The sequence below is a fragment of the Pholcus phalangioides genome, unplaced genomic scaffold, assembly GCF_987345545.1.
Source record: "Pholcus phalangioides strain wild (caught in Gottingen) unplaced genomic scaffold, Ppha-v1.0 ptg000013l_1, whole genome shotgun sequence".
NCBI classification, from domain to species: Eukaryota; Metazoa; Arthropoda; class Arachnida; order Araneae; family Pholcidae; genus Pholcus; species Pholcus phalangioides.
The window spans coordinates 7617450-7636715 of record NW_028301606.1 but is presented as its reverse complement, the minus strand read 5'-3'; the positions used below and the strand labels follow the sequence as shown (position 1 = coordinate 7636715).

The 19266-nt window shown below is 36.1% G+C and overlaps 1 protein-coding gene across 4 annotated transcripts in view; it reads right to left on the bottom strand.

Moving 5' to 3' along the window:
* Nucleotides 1-19266, bottom strand: part of LOC149078535 (chromatin remodeling protein domino-like) — a 152094-nt gene that overhangs the window by 115856 nt on the left and 16972 nt on the right. For all 4 annotated transcript variants that reach the window (XM_089240641.1, XM_089240643.1, XM_089240644.1 and 1 more), the window contains exons 6-7: nt 10341-10481; nt 9140-9353 (exon numbers count right to left, since the gene is read on the bottom strand). In XM_089240641.1, coding sequence (XP_089096767.1) covers nt 9140-9353; nt 10341-10481 — 355 coding nt within the window. The remainder of the gene's footprint in view (nt 1-9139; nt 9354-10340; nt 10482-19266) is intronic.

Sequence of the window (19266 nt, the reverse complement as noted above, 5' to 3'; positions counted from 1 at the left end):
AGCTTCGTATCAGCCTACTGAGATAGAAAAATTGAATAATACTCAATTATGAAGAATCAATTTAACTTCTGAATGCACCCCCCCCCCAATCCTGAAGCAGGGCCCTAGGCGCGATCGCCTTAAGGGCATCGTGGGCCGTCTACGTGTTTACTTTCGAAAACTTTAACCTTATTTTATTTTTGCCCCCCTCCCGTCTGCACTCCAGGCCTCTGGGCCGTGACTGGTTGGGCTCGTGGTTCAAGACATCATGCCCTGCGCTCGGGGCCCCTTTCAAAGTGAATTTACGGCATGGAAAAAAATGTTGAGAATCATAAGGGACCCCAAGGTTGGACACTAATCCATATTCTGGGGTGTAAAAATTTTCATAAAAGTTCATTAGAATCATCGAAGCTATAGTACTTAAAAAAATTGTCAAATAGGCCGTGAGACCTAGAATTGGCCGCTGATTGGAGCTAAAAATTGACTAAAATTTAAATGTGACACCTCTCTATTACGGAAAATTATAGTTATTCTTTATACTTTTTTGTATACGAATTCGTATCAGATGTATCCATAGTGATACGTCATTTAATTATTTTTAATCGAATGTATGTGAATATCCAAGTATAGCAGATTTTGATATTGCTGTAATTTTTATAATCACTATAAATGGGAATCATTTTGTGTGAAGTCAAAGAAACAGATGGAAAGAAGAATTTTCACTGACGGAAAACTTATTCCCTCAATTTCATGGACTTTTTACACTCAGTAAGGCTATTATCGTCAACTTACAAAAGACCTATTCATACCTCTGGCTTTATTGTTGCGGTGGGAGGAATCCTATCAGTGAAAATCCGGCACCCTACTGTTGACAACTGGGGGAAGGCATCGTCTTACCTCAAGAGACCCTGCCGTTTTTCAAAGGATTTTGGTAAAATCGTGTGCCCGATTCAGAAGATTTTCTTTGAATATGCGTAACGGTCGAAGGGTTAAGCCCATTTTGGATAGATAGAGAATATTCAGAATATGAGTAAATATTCTAGTAAGCTTTAAAAAAAGCTGAAATAAAGACTTCGAAACTGATAAACAGCTAAAAATTTATAAGTAAAAAGGAATTTTTTTACACATAATTTAACATAAATCAAATTAATTACTTCACAAATTATTTGCACTTTACCCTTGGTCACTGATCTCACATACACCCAACCAGCTTACACATAACGTTCAATGTGCACATGTAAAAAATAATTTGTTTTTCTGGATAAGAGAGATTTTCTACAATATTGGAGGTTTTTACAGGTTTCCTACAATATTGGACTGAAAGATTTCACTATCAGATAATTTTTTCCCAAACCATAAAATAACCAAATATTTTCTAAAAAATCAGATTCATCAGTATTATTTCTCCCAAAAGCTGCATGTAATACTACAATACTAATTTTAAAAAAAACCATCAAGATTTATATTTGATCAGGACAGCAAATATTCTCTCTTTTATACAAAACCATGAATGATAGTATTCTTACACATTGAACAGATGAATTTTGAGATGAAAATTTTTGATTATCTAGCATACCTAAAGAACTACAGATTCAGAGCGATTCTTAAATCTAAAATATTTGGACTCTAAGAATAGACTGAAGTGGCAGACTAGAACCTTGTTTCTATACGTCTTAAGGTCCTATCTGTTTTATCAACTTCATTCAAACAGGTTGAGCTTCAAGGTTTTTTTTCTACACAGCAATCTTGATTTCATATTCATTCTCGTAGCCAGACTATAACTTGTGAATTGAACAGGCGAACACAATTTGAAGAGTTGAATTGAGATATGGATAGAACTGCAGAGTATTTTTTATTCCTCAAACAAGTATGCAAAGTTGAGACACTTAGTCAGCCGTGGCAACCCCGAATTTTGGGGTGCAACAGTGTAGTTAAAGTGTGGATTTGCCCCCTAGTCTAAAACTCTGAGTACTATACACTGCTTATCCCCCCCCCTCCTGGTATTGAGTAGTGACTTTTAAGCATGCAAAAAAATGTTGCGAAATATTTTAAAATGTCAAAAAATCTCGGTATCCATAGTTCCCACACAATCCGCGTGCTGTGTTTTCTTGACGGCTTCAAGTTAACCAAACATTTTGTATTCATCCAGGTGCGCAATGGTGTTGTCCGCCTATCAAGCTCGGACCAAATAGTAACCTTCAAACTCATGCTCAAGCTGAAACATCACAACTCTATATAATGGAATCCAAAAAAGTAGCTGATTTCAATGCTTTCTAAAAAAGGAAACTCTCGGAAAGGGAGTGTCATGGTAATCTTCAATAATTCTATTCCCCTTACTGAAATCCCTTTAAATTCTGAACTAGAAATCGTTAGAGCTGAATGGCACCAACCTAACTGTTTCCCACTGGCCTTATTTTCTACTTATCGCCAGCTTCTGATTTTCACTTATTTGTTCTACTTGAATCAATCCTTGAAAGTTTAATACACATCCCCCTTCTTATCTCTGGAGACTGGAACCTCCCAGGAATCAACTGGAAAAATACGAAATCACTGTCTGGCAACCACCGAATCAAGAGACTATAAGCTTAATCTGGTTCAAACCATTATAGTACCAACAAGAACTACTATTCACTTTAGCTCCACCTCAATCTTATCGCAACCTCTAACTGAATCCAAATTCTTGATACCCACACCTTTTGAACGTCGTTCTCATCACAATATCCCATTCATTGATTTCTCTCTTCAAAACTCTATCCCTTCCCACAAACTAGCTTTCGAATGTAATTTTAACAAAGCCAATTACCATTTAATACAATCTATTATTCATTCCGATTACAATGATTTTCTATCAATATCCCTTCCAATGATATACGTATCCTATGGACAACTTTCAAACTTATTTCTCACAAATGCATAGCTACAGTCCCAACAAAAATAGTTTCAGCTAAGTTTCTTAACAGTCCTTGGATTAAGAGACATCATTCACCTAAAAAGGAAAATCCATCATGCCGCCTCCAAATATAAATCCAACAAATCCATTGCACTCAAATCCTCAATTTCTACTTCCACTCTGAGTCTCAAGAACCTCATCTCCACCCAAAAGTCCAAGTACCTATCCCATTTTTCACCAAATTACCTAAAAACAAATCATACCTAAAAACAAATCATACCAAATTGGAATCAGTTGGCCCCACTTCTCTCAAAATATCAAATAAAGATGGCTTTTTTCCTTCAGATATTGCTACGGAATTCAATTTGGCTTTCTGCTTAGTTTTCTCTCTCTTTCTCTCAGTTTTTTTATCCCACTCTGCCACAATGCTCATTCGTCGATTCTGTCTGTAACTCAAACCCAGTCTTTTTCACTAAAGATGGTATTTTGAAGTTATGGACCTATTGTTCATCTTTCGCCTCCTCTGGACTCAGAGCCTGCATGCGCTTTTTTTTATTTTCCCCCTCTCAACATGGTTTGGAACACCATGTTCCATTGCAATTATTTTTTCAATGCCTACTAACAACCCTCTGAGTTTGTCGGCCCATTAACAGAACACCCTGCATATGAGATCCATATTTGTGATGAACATCCTTTTCTCAGCCACCTCGTTAGACATTTAGTCTACTGTGGACTTGTATTTGTATTATGTAACAGAGATGCCAATGGACTTTAATTTACCTGAGTCCCGGGACCCATGTTATTTGCAAAATCTGGGTCCTTTTTGAGTGAAAATGGGTCCCTCTGAAAAAAAAAAATTTATCTTGAAAAAAATTATGCCCCCCCCCCCATAATTCACTGGTATCCCTATGAATTTTCTTCCAACATGCCCCAGGTCTTTGATCACCTGCTTATATTTCTTCATTGAGACTGAGCGGTGGGTCATGTTCTGGGTAAGAAAAGAAGGTATCTGTGAATCAAGTAATTCATTTCTAAAAACATGTTCTATCCAAAAGTTCATTTACTTTCATTGTCTACTAGTAGGAAACACTTGCAAAGAAGCTCATTAGCACTGAGAATTTAACCTATGGAATTCTGCACATGTAATAAATTTAAAACAAATATACAGTTGATCCCGCTTATAATGTTTCTCCTGTTTAGTATGTTTTTCCACTTAGTAGAACTTATTTACGTGGTCCTAAGAATAAGTAATTCTCAGAGAGATTTCCTGTTTAAAGTGTTTTCCTATTCACAATGTTTTTTATGACAATTTTTGAAAAACGTTATACGCAGGATCCACTTTAATTAACAGTTGAAGGCACACATTAATATATTTACTAATAATCAATGTATAAATTCCCTTCTGATTGATTTTACATTTTGTTAAAATATCTTAGCATTTTCAGTATCTTCTGATCAAATTTAAACCAAATAAGATTCTCTCTCTCAGACACTAATCTTCTCATTCCCTATCCACACTTTGGTTTTCCTGGTAAAATGATTTTATTTTCCTTCCCTGATGGTCCATCATTCTGATCTGTTGCCATTTAACTGCCACATATTTTCACACCTGAATATGGAAGCTGCATCAGATTTGTGTTGGAGAAACTTTAAGTATATTTGTGTGTGTGCCCAGCATTTGGTGTGTTTTGTGTTCAGTAGGTGGGGTGCCATCTATCTAGCGCCGCAACTAGATACTTTCTCAAACAGCGCAAGTACACATTTTGGCACACCCATATAATGTAGAAGCAGTTATAAAGGATGAATTTGGTGCCCCCCCCCCTTCTAGTCCAGAGCCCAGGACACGAGGCCCACCTGTCCCTCCCCTCCCAGCTGCGGCCCTGCATCTATCCTCCAAACTGGTAATGCGTGTATTTGAAGTTCAATGTATGCATATTTGTGTTGTAGGTCTGTGTGATCGCCGTAGCAACCAGAAATTTATTTCAAAGGAATAGCCAACTCAAAATTTTAAATCTTTAGAAAATCACGTTTTTAGCTGATTACCATTGCACAATCGCAAGTTCCAAACACGGATTTTTGCCAAAAGCAAAATTTGGGGGAGGTTATAAGGGGCCTCTTCCTTTCCCCCCCCCCCACCCGGAAATCAAAAATTAAAAATATTTTTGTAGAGAATAAAAAAATATTGGAATAAAATTATTTCTTTTACACTATCTGTGAAGAATTAGATCCTTGTGCCCCTCCAAAAGCAGATTCTGCTTACACACCCATGATTTTAACAATACAAAACGGTGACTACTGCATAGCAGCTAGATGACAAAACTGTATATTCAAGGTCGTGTTTTTACAGATTGTTTTTTTCCACGATATCGGGAAGGTTTTACAACATGGTTCGTACTCTTCCAACGAAAAAAAAATTCAAGGACTATTCAAGCACTTTTCAAGGTAAAACTTAAAAATTCAAGGACTTATTTACAAACTCATATTTTTCACATGAATAGGCACATATTTAATTTTGATTAAAACGTTCAGAGATTACATTTCTATCTACTTTATTTCACATCATCCGTACACATTGAATAACACAGTTCGTGCCAGTCAATTTCCTCATTGAAACGTCTCTAAATATTGCAATAAATTTTCTTTCAAAGACTAAAAAAAAGAACTCTTCTAAAGATAGAAAAAGATTAAATCATTTATTTCATTAATGCTGAAAAAATTTCTTTTGTTAATGCTGAAATAATTTCTTTCATCAATTCTGGAATAATTTGTTTCCTTACTTTTGGAATAATTTGTTTCATTACATTTTGGAATAATTGCTTTCATTAATTCTGGAATTCTCTTTCATCAATGCTGAAATTGTCTTTCATCAATGCTGAAATTGTCTTTCATCAATGCTGAAATTGTCTTTCATCAATGCTGAAATTGTCTTTCATCAATGCTGAAATTGTCTTTCATGAATTTTGAATTTTGGAATTATCTCTCATCAATTTTGGAAACTCATCATTGATACTGAAATTATTTCTTTCATTTATTGTTTTAAACTCCATTAAACAACTATGCACGCCATTACAAAATAACGGAGATGCGCCGACATTCAACGCGTCACGTGATCGTCCAAGTAATGATGTAGACCACTGACGCCATACCAGCGCCGGTACTAGAACGCGGGGGGGGGGGGGGGCAACTGCCTCGGGTGGCAATTTTTAGGTGGACACCGTTATAAAATTATCGAATTCCGAATTGGTGGGGGGCGGCAAGACAATACAAAAATCCTAGTTATGGCCCTGCGTCATACTTTCTCCAGTAATATAAACTCAGTGGATTTCAGCACCGATTCACCCATTGAAGCACAGCTTTCATTTGGCGGCATTTTTGTCCGGCACACTCAGCAACCAATCTTGATAGAAGGGATTTTTCAGCCACAAGTAATTAAAAGTACACACACTTGCTACTCATTTTTTTTCTTTTTTTAAAGAACCTTGTACAAGTGCTTCACATCACTCCTAAATAAATATTTTGTTGACAGCTTGGCCGGAGATACGGGGAAGGGGGGGGGGCAACGTGAAATGTGAAGTTGACTGATCTAATGTATATATGCATATATGAATTGCCATCATCATCGTGCCCCCCCCCCAAGACTTCCAAGTAAATCTCCGCCTATGGTTGACAGTGATCAGAGGTAGCTTCGCTCACTTACGGACCGAAAGGCTGAAATTATTTCGGCAAAAATTATGGACACTTTTTTGTCAAGATATTGATTTCTCAAGTCCTCCAGAAAAAATACCTAGTACAAAAGTTTAATGACTTCCAACGACTCCAAATACATCTACATACGATCACAGGATACATGCTACCATAAAGCCGGGTTTTCCTAGAAGTGGGTTGTTGCAATACCTTCTAGAGCAGAAGGACTTCTACTCTAGAAGGAGGTATCGGTTGTTGGGGGCCAGAGCGTGCCGACCTAGCTGAAGAAAAAAAACAATGATCGGAAGTTCATTTTGAGAACTCTAGCTTTTATTCCATAAAAGTTGCAAGGGAAAAAAAAAAGATCATTTACGACCATAAAAAATAAATAAATAAAACGGCCGACAAATAACAACCAGCAATCTCAGGGAGAAAAAAAAACAATCTCGATATATACACGCGGAAAAAAACTACAGCCTACACTATAAAGCCGAGCTCCCGTAAGGGTGAGAGCATGCCGCCAGCGATTTACATACTGCGTGAGGCCGAGCGGTTCCACGTGCAAAAAAGGGAAAAAACATTCCAATATAGGTTTTTGGAGCAGTATGAACCAAACTGGATCATTTCGCGTCGACGGAAACGTGTTACATAATTACACTAGTGTTTGTGTATTCCTACCGTGGCGCATCAGCTCACGGCCCTCGCATCAGCTACTCTGTCATCTGCATGCTCCGGTTTGAAGGGAAGCATAGAGTTCGATGAAGGGAAGTGAAAGAAAACAATGCAGAGAAGATCGGTAAAACGAGTGGCGCACAACGCATTTGACTCCTCCAGAAGCAGTCGGCCAATCACGCCCGACGTAAAACACTGCTGTGAGGCTTGTTGCGCTCTCTAGGAAAACAGTCGAACTTGTTTTCTTATTATTGGTGAGTGGACGGCATGTCACGCTGGGCGATTCACTTTGCACGCGGCACAGAAAACCTGTTCCTACGAAAACCCGGCTTAAGAATAATGGGGAAAAACTTGCTTTAAATCCAATTATCCAGCGTTATTGGCTGCTAAGGCCTTTTCCCTGCGCTTTGCACTTTTTTAAGGACGTGCCTTACGGAGTAAAAAAAAAAGTGGCAAAAACTATTTCGGAAAGCACAAATTTTTCAAGGACTCTCATGGATTTTCTAGGCCTTGAAAATGAAGTTTTTTTTTTGAAGGGCTTTTCAAGGTTTTCAAGGACCGAACGAACCATGTACAATTTGAATGGGCGTTCCAATCCTCTACGATTTTAAAAAAAACGCATTCACAACATTGTAGGAACAAGACAAATTTACGCCGTATAGATGTGGTCTTCCAATACCTGCCGATAGCCACGAAAGTAACGTAATTTCCCATATATAACTGGAAGGGAGAAAATCTGCAGGGTAATAAAAAATCAGAACTTTGAAACTTCTGTACACGGCCCATCATTCAGGGAAGCAACCAAATATCTCTCATCTTATTTTTCAACAACCTGCCTGTATATCAATACAAGTCTACAAAGTAGTAAAACCAGCTTTTCAAGGTCGCGCGATCATGATATATATGGAAAGAAAAGTCAGGGAGGGATTGGTTGTTGGTTTTTTTTTTTTCTCTCTACCTTTTTCTTTCTTAGAACTAAAAAAGTGTGTGAACAAAATTTTTGCACATCCTTTTCCGAAATTCTGGGTATTTGACATGTTATAACGCATCAATGGCATCTCTGATGAGTAAAGGATGCATATAGGTAACGGGGCATACAGTATTTCACTGGCGAACTGTTGATCCCACATGCATAATTCCAATTAGAAAAAATATTCAAATAACATGTAGTAGTCAGATATAACATTTATTTTGCAAAGGGGTTGTAGTTATTAAAATAAAAATGTTAACTTTTTATAGTACACACTGCACTCAAGAACCCAATTACAAAGTTGTCGCCCTGTCTCGCCTGATGCCAACACAAAACAATTCCCAGTTTTCAAGTGCAATATTCACTGAAACATTTGAATTTCAAAAATGGAGGAAAATTGAGAAAAAACAGTGTTAATATAGGTAAAATGGTTTATTCGTATTGCCTCTAGAATCAACAGTTTGCCATTAAAATAAATACTATGTATCCTGTATATACTCTTTAATGTTTACTGTATTTTCCTCTTTAAAAGTTTACAGCTATTTATGATTTTTTTTTATAGTGCATATGCTGCTACCTCTTCCGCATATCAACTGTATTATACTTCATACCTTGTCAGTGGACTGTCAAGTGAAAATGAAGCAACTAATTACAAGAGCTCAAAGAAGCAAAATCAAAACTCATTTTATGATAAAACACAAGATTTTCAAAAACACTTAAAAAACAATTAAAACACTTTGTCAAAACAAGTCGTCCAAAATCCACAAAAAAATTGATATATATGAACAAGGGTAAATTGTAAAAATAAATGGTAAAAGAAAAATAATTGTTACATTTTTTGTACTGTGGTCAGTCACTTTTGGTAGGTTACATTCTAGGTAGTTAAAATTCCTGTCATTCTAGTGTTAATAAAATAAGAAAAAGATAACCAAGTAAATACTCACCATCGTCATAAGATCTTTTTGAGATAGAAATTTTAGTTTCTGTAGCTGGAGATGAAGCTCTACTAGTACCATTGCTCTCCATGATTGTTCTATTGAGTCCCTGAGTTAACCATGAAGAATATTTCTCTGTCTGATCGACAATAAAATTCAGATGGGAATCAAGCACTTTTTTCTTTTTTGCATCAAGCCATGTTTGTTGTTTGTATTCTACCAACTTGAAAAAAAGAGAAAAAACTTGTCAAGAAAAATTATATTATAACCATAATTAATTTGATAAAATTGCAATTGAATGTCATTTTTGAATTTAATGAATCGGGAGATATTCTACATAACTACATTCCCATTAATTTCACCTAATTGAGTTCAATTACAGTAAAATTTTGGATTACAAGCATTTTGCCAATTTGATGAACTAGCAATATCTTGCGATAAAATTAGTATGTATACGGAGGCTTTTAAATTAGGGCTTCAAAAAAAAATTATTTTTTTTTGTGATTTTGTTTTTACACTCATATAAATACAAATTTTGTCATCATATACTTTTGGTCTAATTTGATAAAAGAAATATCATTTGATCATTTTTGTCACATCAATGTTATTTTCTGCACACGAGACTAATTAGACTGGGACTCACAATTTATTGCCGAATCCGAACAGTACCCCCCTTTTTTTAATACTCATCGAGAGGTTCGTACACTAAACCCTAGAAGAGTGACTCCCTGTCGTAGCAATCTTTTTTGTGGTCATATCGCAATTTCTGACAAGGACGAACCGGGTATCGAACTCGCGACACCTCTATAAACATCCTTTGGTACTTCAGGCAAGTATCTTATCTACCTGGGTTACTGCACCCAAAAGACATATCTATTTGAAATTTTACAGCAGTTGATGTGACAATTTAGAGGTTCTTTTCTACATTCATTGCTCAACATGTTACAAATTCAAGTTTTTATAGAAACATACATCATTTTCATTTTCCCTCACATTTTTCTACAATTCTTTCCCTCTTATTTCTGAGTACAAAAAATATCACATCTCATCGATTCCCATCGGTCTACAAATATTCATGCGATATTAAAAACTAAATTGAACTCAAATAAAATTTTCTTTATCTAAAATTTATAATATTTCATTAATTTCTAGCACTAAGATTATTATCTGAAATGAAATTCAAAAATAAGAGGGCACTTAAAAAACATACTTTTTCAATGTTTGTCCAAAAACTTCTTATTTCTTTTGCCATAGCTGATGCTATGCGTCGTACTCGCATATGCACTTCTTTTTCTGCTTTTTCTACTCTCATTTCTTTTTCTTGGAAATATTTCACTATCATTCTGGAACACTACACAAAATAAAAATATTACTTCATATTTTGTAATATGTACATGTCAATTTTTTTAAAAATCAAAAACCAATTTGATTAGTTTTTACACTAACCGACAGACATAGAAAATCACATTTTATCTGATTAAAGATATAAAATGAATTACAGAACTAAGCTTGAACCAAATTTGCACAAGAACTGATCAGTATAAAAATGTATGAATAAATTCAAGATTAGAGAGAGTGATGAATCCTTGAATGTTGGATACAGAGGATTTTGCCAAATCTAGCCCCCCCCCCCCAATGATATGTGTCAGAACCTCTTTAAGTACATTTATTAATCCCTTTTCTTTAGTAATTGAAAGTCATATTTGAACTTGGTGTATTTTTCTTTTCGAATTTCAATACAGGCACATACAAAAAAAGCAATGAACAAAACCTATCTAGGGATCCATACTGGTAGGCAAAATACACTGAAAGAACATAATCATTATCAGTATATTAAATGAAGAGAAAGAAAAAATTTTATAACTCAAACAGGGTGACTACCAAATATCAAAAGCAAAATTTGGTGACTTTTCTGTGACATTTCCTCATTCGACAGAATGAACCATGCTGGACTTTTTCTTATATTAGTGGTTTCAAACTGTGAGTAGCGACTACCTGAGGGGGGTTTGGGGTTAATAAAATAGGGGGTTTAAGTGAAAGGGAAAAGCGAGTGAATTTACAAAATAAAAACACTTGATAAGAAATCAATAATTTTAATCCTTCGGAACTTTACGCAGAGCATGATGATGTCAATGCATATACACACATAAATACATAGCAACATTGGCATGAAGCCTCTCAGTGCTGAATATTGAGCTTCACCACCATTGGGAGAACCCATCCAACCATGATAAAAAAAAAATCAATTTTTAAAATTTTTCAAAACTTATAAATTTAAAGCTTTAAATACAACACCCCATAGGAACTGGACCCTAAGGACTCAAGCTACATAAGCCGCCCCCACGAGAGCATATGAGGCTACAGGCTGTTTCTCAAATGAGGAGAGGAAGACATGCTCTTCTGCCTATGCCAATAATTTTTTTTAACTATAGCGGGTTTGTCCCTAACGTCCTCCCCCCCCCCATGTCTCCAACCAATTTTGCGATGTCACCTAAGCCCTCAGTAGACCATGAATATCCAATGCAATCGATCACAGCATATGCCCTTGCAAATCGTATGTAGACATTCTGCAACCCTATATCCCCATGTTTATGTCATATAGGAGTATCTACGACGAAACTTTCCAAAACAAACTCCAACAGCGTGCCTGTGCAAGTTCAAAACGCATCCTGTGAATGCAAAACTACTAAACGCATTATTGATCGATAATATTAAGCCGTGTGCACAACAGTTGAGTTGCGCAGCGATGCATAGGAATAGTAGGGTCAAAACAGAGCAAAAGATCCAAACAAGGTTGAACAAATCGAGAAGTAAGTAATTGAGAGAGCAGTTTGTTGGATCAGTTCAACGCCACGATAGGCGTAAGTGTGAAATCAGCAGTTTGCCATCAGAATCAACACACATCAGAATAAAACGCTGTCTAAATAGAATGTGCAGGAATGAGAGCCTTTCCAATTCTGACAGTCAATGCCACATTCACCAGCGAAGGGAAGCACAGTAGGGGGGCTGACAGGATTTCAACCCAGGAACCTGAATAATTCACAATTCCCCCCCCCCCCACACTCAATTCACAATGGAGGAGCACGAAAAATTTCACGACTGAAGATCAGCTTAGGGCCTACTGCAGGATGCAGTTCTCAACCTGTGGAATCTTGTGGCATTGTCAATTTCTTTTTCTTGTTTTGAAGGCCCAGCTATACACACCATTAATAGGAAATAAATAAGTAAAAATGAAATAATAAACCACTCACAGCCCAATTTGACCGATGTCAGGGCCCAGCGGCTGAGAAACACTGCACTAGACTGGGGCCTTCATGATGTTCATTTTTCCACAACAGTCCAGACTAGACTAACCTAGGGGGTTCTTTTGAAGGACGAATTTCACATATTCACTTGTTATTTGCTCTATCATCATGCTTTGCGTCGGTCTAAGCTCACAAGATAGTCACAATATTCCAATGGTTCTCTTTTGCCAGCTGCCTCCCTTGTGTAATTCATGGTTCATCGGCGGCTCCCCAAAAAGTTTGGCAGATATATATTTTCCCATATAAAAGAACCATTTCAAAGCATAAATAGGTGCACAAATTTTCAGCTCGCCACCACGCACACTTTTAGAAACACTGTGGCATTCCTTTAAATTCTGCCTAAATGTTGTGTCACAACACAATTAACGGCGAAGGACATGGGGGTAGGTCATGTACTTTCTAAGGAAAACCAATATTGTTCCTGAAGACTCTCAACTGTTCTGCCAGTCACCCCCCCCCCCCAGGAATAATCATGCAATCCTGAGAACACTGCTTAAAGGAATATTCACAGATGTTGAAAGGTCCCAACAAGCAAAGAAAGAAAAATCTTTTTTTTTGTTCATGCACACAAGCTAAATACCTTTTTTACCCCATCCCATATAATGTCTGCCTCCATGTAAAGTGACTACGCATTGACATCCTTCTTTTCTGTTGCTACTCACACACCCATCCATCCCTCCAGAGCAAAAAACAAAAAACAAAAAAAAAAAAAAGTGCAAAAGAAACCTGAGAGAGAGAGAAAATATTGAATGCTACAGCTTCTCCAGAACATAGATTTTAAAGAAAAAAGTACCAAAAAAAAACCACCTCTGGAGAATAAAAAAAATCAGTGACCTTCACTCAAATTGTGACTTTTTTAGAACTTCGTGACTTTCCTGTGATTGTAGACAGACACCCTGTCAAAGAAGCTGTCTGAAATGAATTCGCTTGACTGAAAATAATATCCACCAATTCTAACATAATGAGAGTTGAAATCAACTGTTTCATTAACACAACCCAAACGGAACAAATCTTGCATATAGAAACGTCCTCTCCACTTGTCAATACAAGATTCATCGAAAGACTGGTTATTTGTGGAGATGAAGATTACAAGGAAGAAAATTTTTGTATGAACAAATCTTATCAGCATTTTTCTTTGCCTTATTTCACCTGCCACAAAAATGAAGATCTGGTAATCCGTGTGATTTAACTTTATATACATATTATTAAGTGGAAAGAATGCCAGTTTAATAAATTTTAAAGGTAGAATTACTTATTAGGTACAAGTTGAAGAGCCAAACATACCACTGAGATCAATTTTTTTTCAGATCAAGTTTTAAAATTACTATATTTTTTATACTTCTTATTTATTTAATTTTATTCATCTATGTACCATGGGCGGAGATATGCGGGCGCGTCAAAGGTAGGGTCGACTGATCTAATATATAAATGTATATATGAATTGACATCATCATGCCCCTAGCAATAATGACCGTGACCCCCCGCCCAACTTTTAAGTCTATCTATGCCTATGCTATGTAATGAAAAAAAACTAATATTTCATAAATAATATTCAGAAATCCATGAATTCTTGGGTGAATCCATGAATTCTAGTCCCCTGTTGACTGCTCGATAAGAGTGCACCAGTATCGATTGATAAGGGACAATGTTTATTATGGTTGTGGTATATCACAGGGAATTTTTCTCTAATAGAGTTGTGAATAAATGGAATAGAATTTGAAATTTCCCGGGGGCAAACTAACTCGATTGATGTTTCAAAAGAAATATGATAAAAATATTGCGATAAATCGATCAGCTATCCATACTTAGTTTAGACAACCGTAATTTTTTTATGGGCAGTGTATCATATTTTATCATAATTAGTGGTTTTCTTATTGGGTTGCTGTATTTTTGATATAAATTAGATACATTTAACATCCATTTTTTTTTTTCCAGCCATCTCGTAAGGCATTTTGCCTGCTATGGTATTTCAGGGTTCCCAGCAAAATCTGCTTGATCATTTCCCTGACCAAAAGCATGTACATTGCCACGCACATATATAACTTTAAACCATCCGATATCACTCTAAATTATAGTCATCGTCCCCAAAATTTTTCTACATGTAAAGAATATTTCCATGATATAGATCCCTTTATGGTACAATCTATTGCTGATTTGAACTTGCAAAGCCCTCCCCGTGTGAAACCATGGTGAACTTGTCTTTTACATCTTTATTTTGATCTTCGTCTGGTACCGCTTGTTTCATGAGCAATCAGCTGCATGAATTCCTCCTCGGTCAATGCCTCTGAATTACTATTAACATGGTTTGTACTCTTCCAACGAAAAAAAATTCAAGGACTATTCAAGCACTTTTCAAGGTAAAACTTAAAAATTCAAGGACTTTTTTTTACAAACGCATATTTTTCACATGAATAGGCGCATATTTAATTTTGATTAAAATTTTCAGAGATTACATTTCTACATACTTTGTTTCATATCATCCATAATGAATAAAGTAGACCACATACACATATATATCATACGAAACATATGACACATCGAATAACACAGCTCGTGCCTGTCAATTTACTCATTGAAACGTTTAGTCTCTAAATATTGCAATTAATTTTCTTTAAAAGACTAAAAAAAACTCTTCTAAAGATAGAAAAAAATTAAATTATTTCTTTCATTAACTCTAAATTTACTTATTTCATTAATGCTGAAAAAATTTCTTTCGTTAATGCAGAAAAAATTTATTTCGTTAGTGCTGGAATAATTGCTTTCATTACTTTTCGAATAATTGCTTTCATCAATTCTGGATTTGTTTCTTTCGCTAATGCTGAAATTCTTTTTCATTAATACTGAATTCTTTTATTGATTCTAAAATTATTTAATTAATTCTGGAATTATTGCTTTATTAATTTTAGAATTATTTAATTAATTCTGGAATTATTGCTTTATTAATTTTAGAATTATTGCTTTATTAATTTTAGAATTATTGCTTCATTAATTTTGGAATTATTGCTTCATTAATTTTGGAATTATTGCTTTATTAATTTTGGAATTATCTCTTATCAATGCTGAAATTGTCTTTCATTAATTCTGGAATTCTCATTAATTTTGGAATTATCTTTCATTAATTCTGGAATTCTCATTAATTTTGGAATAATCTTTCATTAATTCTAGAACTATCTCTTTCATTAATTCTAGAACTATCTCTTTCATTAATTTTGGAATTATCTCTCATTAAATTTGGAAACTCATTATTGATACTGAAATTATTTCTTTCATTTATTGTTTTAAACTCCTTTAAACAACTATGGATGCCATTAGAAAATAACGGAGATGCGCCGACATTCAACGCGTCACGTGATCTTCCAAGGAATGATGTAGACCACTGACGTCATACCAGCGCCGGTACTAGAGAGAGCGCGGGGGGGGGGGGGGGTGGCAACTGCCCCGGGTGCCAATTTTTACATGCAACACCGATATAAAATTATCGAATTCGAATTGGTGGGGGGCAGCAGTGCCATCTTGACACATGGGCCCACCCGGGCACCTCAGAAAAATAAGTAGTTGAATTATTCGAAAATTTGCTAGGTAGGGCCTCGGAAAAATCATTTGGCCCGGGGGCCCCACGATGCTCTTAAGACAGCCCTGGGAGGCGGCAAGTCAATACAAAAATCCTAGTTATGGCCCTGCGTCATACTTTCTCCAGTAATATGAACTCAATGGATTTCAGCGCCGATTCACCCATTGAAGCACAGCTTTCATTTGGCGGCATTTTTGTCCGGCACACTCAGCAACCAATCTTGATAGAAGGGATTTTTCAGCCACAAGTAATTAAAAGTACATACACCGGCTAGTCATTTTTTGTTTTCTTTCTTTAAAGAACTTTGTACAAGCGTTTCACATCACTCCTAAATAAATATTTTGTTGACAGCATGGGTAGAGATACGGGGGGGGGGGGGGGCAGCGTGAAAGGTGAAGTTGACTGATCTAATGCATATATGAATTGACATCATCATCATCATCATCGTGCCCCCGTTATTACAATAGATTCTAGAGCAGAAGGACTTCTTTCTACTTTAGGAGGAGGTATTGGTTGTTGGGGGCCAGAGCGTGCCGACTGAGCTGAAGAAAAAAAACCACCATTGAAAGTTCATTTTGAACTCTAGCTTTTATTCCATAATATTGCGTCGGGCCGAGCAGTTCCACGTGCACAGAGAATAAAAAGGGAAACAACATTCCAACATAGGTTTTTTGTGGCGCATGAACCGAACTGGATCATTTCGCGTTGACAGAAACGTGTTACATAATCACACTACGCGTTTGTGTATTTCTACTGTGGCGCATCTGCAAGGCAAAAAAACACGATAATTCACGATCATAAAAAAAATAAATTTTTTTTTATTAAATAAATTAAGTTTTATTCAATGGCGCTTATCAATATGTGCCTGCTGATTTCTTTGGGGCTTGCTTCGCAGTCGCTTGGTCGGAATTATGAGACGACATTTTAGAACTAGATTTAATTCCTTCAAATACAAAACATGCAAGCAACATACATGTGCGACATGCTACCACGAAGTTTAGAACTTAACTGTTGCCATCTTACAAACAGTAGTAATGAGAATAATCGATAAAAAGGAAAGAAACAAAATAAAACGAACCCCCGATTGTCCATTCAGTATCAAAAGAACTTTGAATGTCATGTCTTCACTCTCAAGGTACTTCCTGACTTTTGGAACGAAACATTTAAACCAATCTAGGAAAAGTGTCTTCATAGTCCAAGCTTTTCTATTATTCATCCAAAATACTGTGCAGGGGCTTTGACTTATCCTTTCTCCTCAATGCGCACAGATTTGTAGATTTGAAAATGACGGTGGGCTTTACAATGTACCCATACCCATTTGCACAAACATAGTAAGTTAACCTTAACTTGCCTTAAACCAGGAGCTTCTCTTCTTAGTTGATAAATGTTCTCGTGAGTCATTTCTTCCAAAGTGCAGTTTCGTCAGCGTTGAACACCTGCTGAGGTGAATATCCCTTCTCTTCAATAATTTTCTGCAGTCTTTGGAAATTTTCTAGCTTTTCTTTCCGTAATGGTGAGCCACCACAGCAATTGTCTTACTTTCACCAAGCATAGCCAATATATTCAATTTTTCTTGTAAAGTTTTCACTTTATTTTGTCTTTTCGGAGCATTATCAGTAACACTAGACAAATGAGCCATCCCAAACACGCACAACTCAAAACATGTGAATGGCGATTGCTGAAAAAATCCAATGAAGGAGAAAAGACTGTGAATACAGGTGGGGGAGAAGCTGTCCCCCTCCCATCATTTCATGGTAATATACCCTTGAAAATTACATTACAGACAGAATGCTAATATTTTGCCACCACCACCCTTTACAAAATCAAATTGTGTATAAAAGGTTAAAGACAAAGCCTCTTGAAAATTAAGCGTATCCACTCAATGTTAAAAAAAGGCAGCGGAATTGATAATAGCACCATCTGAAGTTTGACGTGTGAAACTTGCCGATTGATGGTGTGGCTCCCCCTTTGCTTTTTTGATCGTGTTATTCCGATTTCAACCTTAACTTATTTTTCAAAGTAATTCTACGAAACCTAAAATCGTAATTACCACGAAAGCGTACAATTTTTACTTCTTTATAGGAGACGTATTTGTGCATAAAATATAAATCATTCAGTAAACATAATAATGTTATTGTCAGTTCAACACCGAAATCTATACATGCGAACACCGAAATCTATACATGCGAACACCCATCTTCATGTTCATTTTACACCCATCAAATCTGCAATAAAACTTTGGAGAACTTTAGTTCCTTTAGTTTAGGCCCTCAGAAGGACCGTTTTTATCATTTTAAAGATGAACAATTTGCCAAAATAACCATGATCAATAGCTAACCAACCTAATCCAGAGTCTTCACATGAATAAGTAAACAAAATGCCCCTGCTGGATGCCAGTTTATCAATAGGACTGTTTACGCTTACTCTTAATACAGCTTTGGTTAAAGGTTCTCTACCCACAGGTAGGAAAAAAAAAAATGAAAAGGATAAAATGTTTATTCAGAAAAGATAGAAAATAAGTTAAGAGCTGGTAATGGCTGTATCTTAAAAAATGGAAAGGATGGGTCTCTCCACTTTAGATCTCTTCATCCATTTACTCACAGGGCAGATTGTTCCTTAGCCAACATTGTTTTCCAGTTATATATATATATACTAGCTATAATACCTGGCGCTGCCCGGGTTTTCTTCAATGAACCTTTTTTGCATCAAGTGATATCTCCCTCCCTTTTCCTTGAGGGACATACAAACCGTGTGCAAGTTAACCAATATAGCGACTTCGCGATTCATGAAATAATAAAATCTATATCGATTTACAGAAACGTAGAAATGAATATATATTTTTCCTTTTTTAAGGGGCGCTAGGTATTTCGATAAACCTCCACCCCCTGAACTTCAAGTTACCCATCTGACTATTTCAGCTTTCAAAAAATGCCTAATTAAAGCTGTGGAGTTTTTTCGATCCTCTTTTTACGGGCTCATAATTAATTTTAAAATATCCTAACCTACATGAATTCATGAAAATAAATATCAAAAGACAATACAGAGACATTAATTTTCATGCTTAAGGATATAAATAAAAAGTTGAAATCAATGTTATTGCATGGATATCCAAATCAAAAGTAGGTCTGGCTAATCACTTCATATTTAATCTCCTGGGCTTCGTATATCTCTAAGCGAACTCTATATTTCAAAAATCGGGGATTAAATACAACTTTTAAAATTATTGATGGGGCGGAAAACCCCACCAAATTTCCGCATTT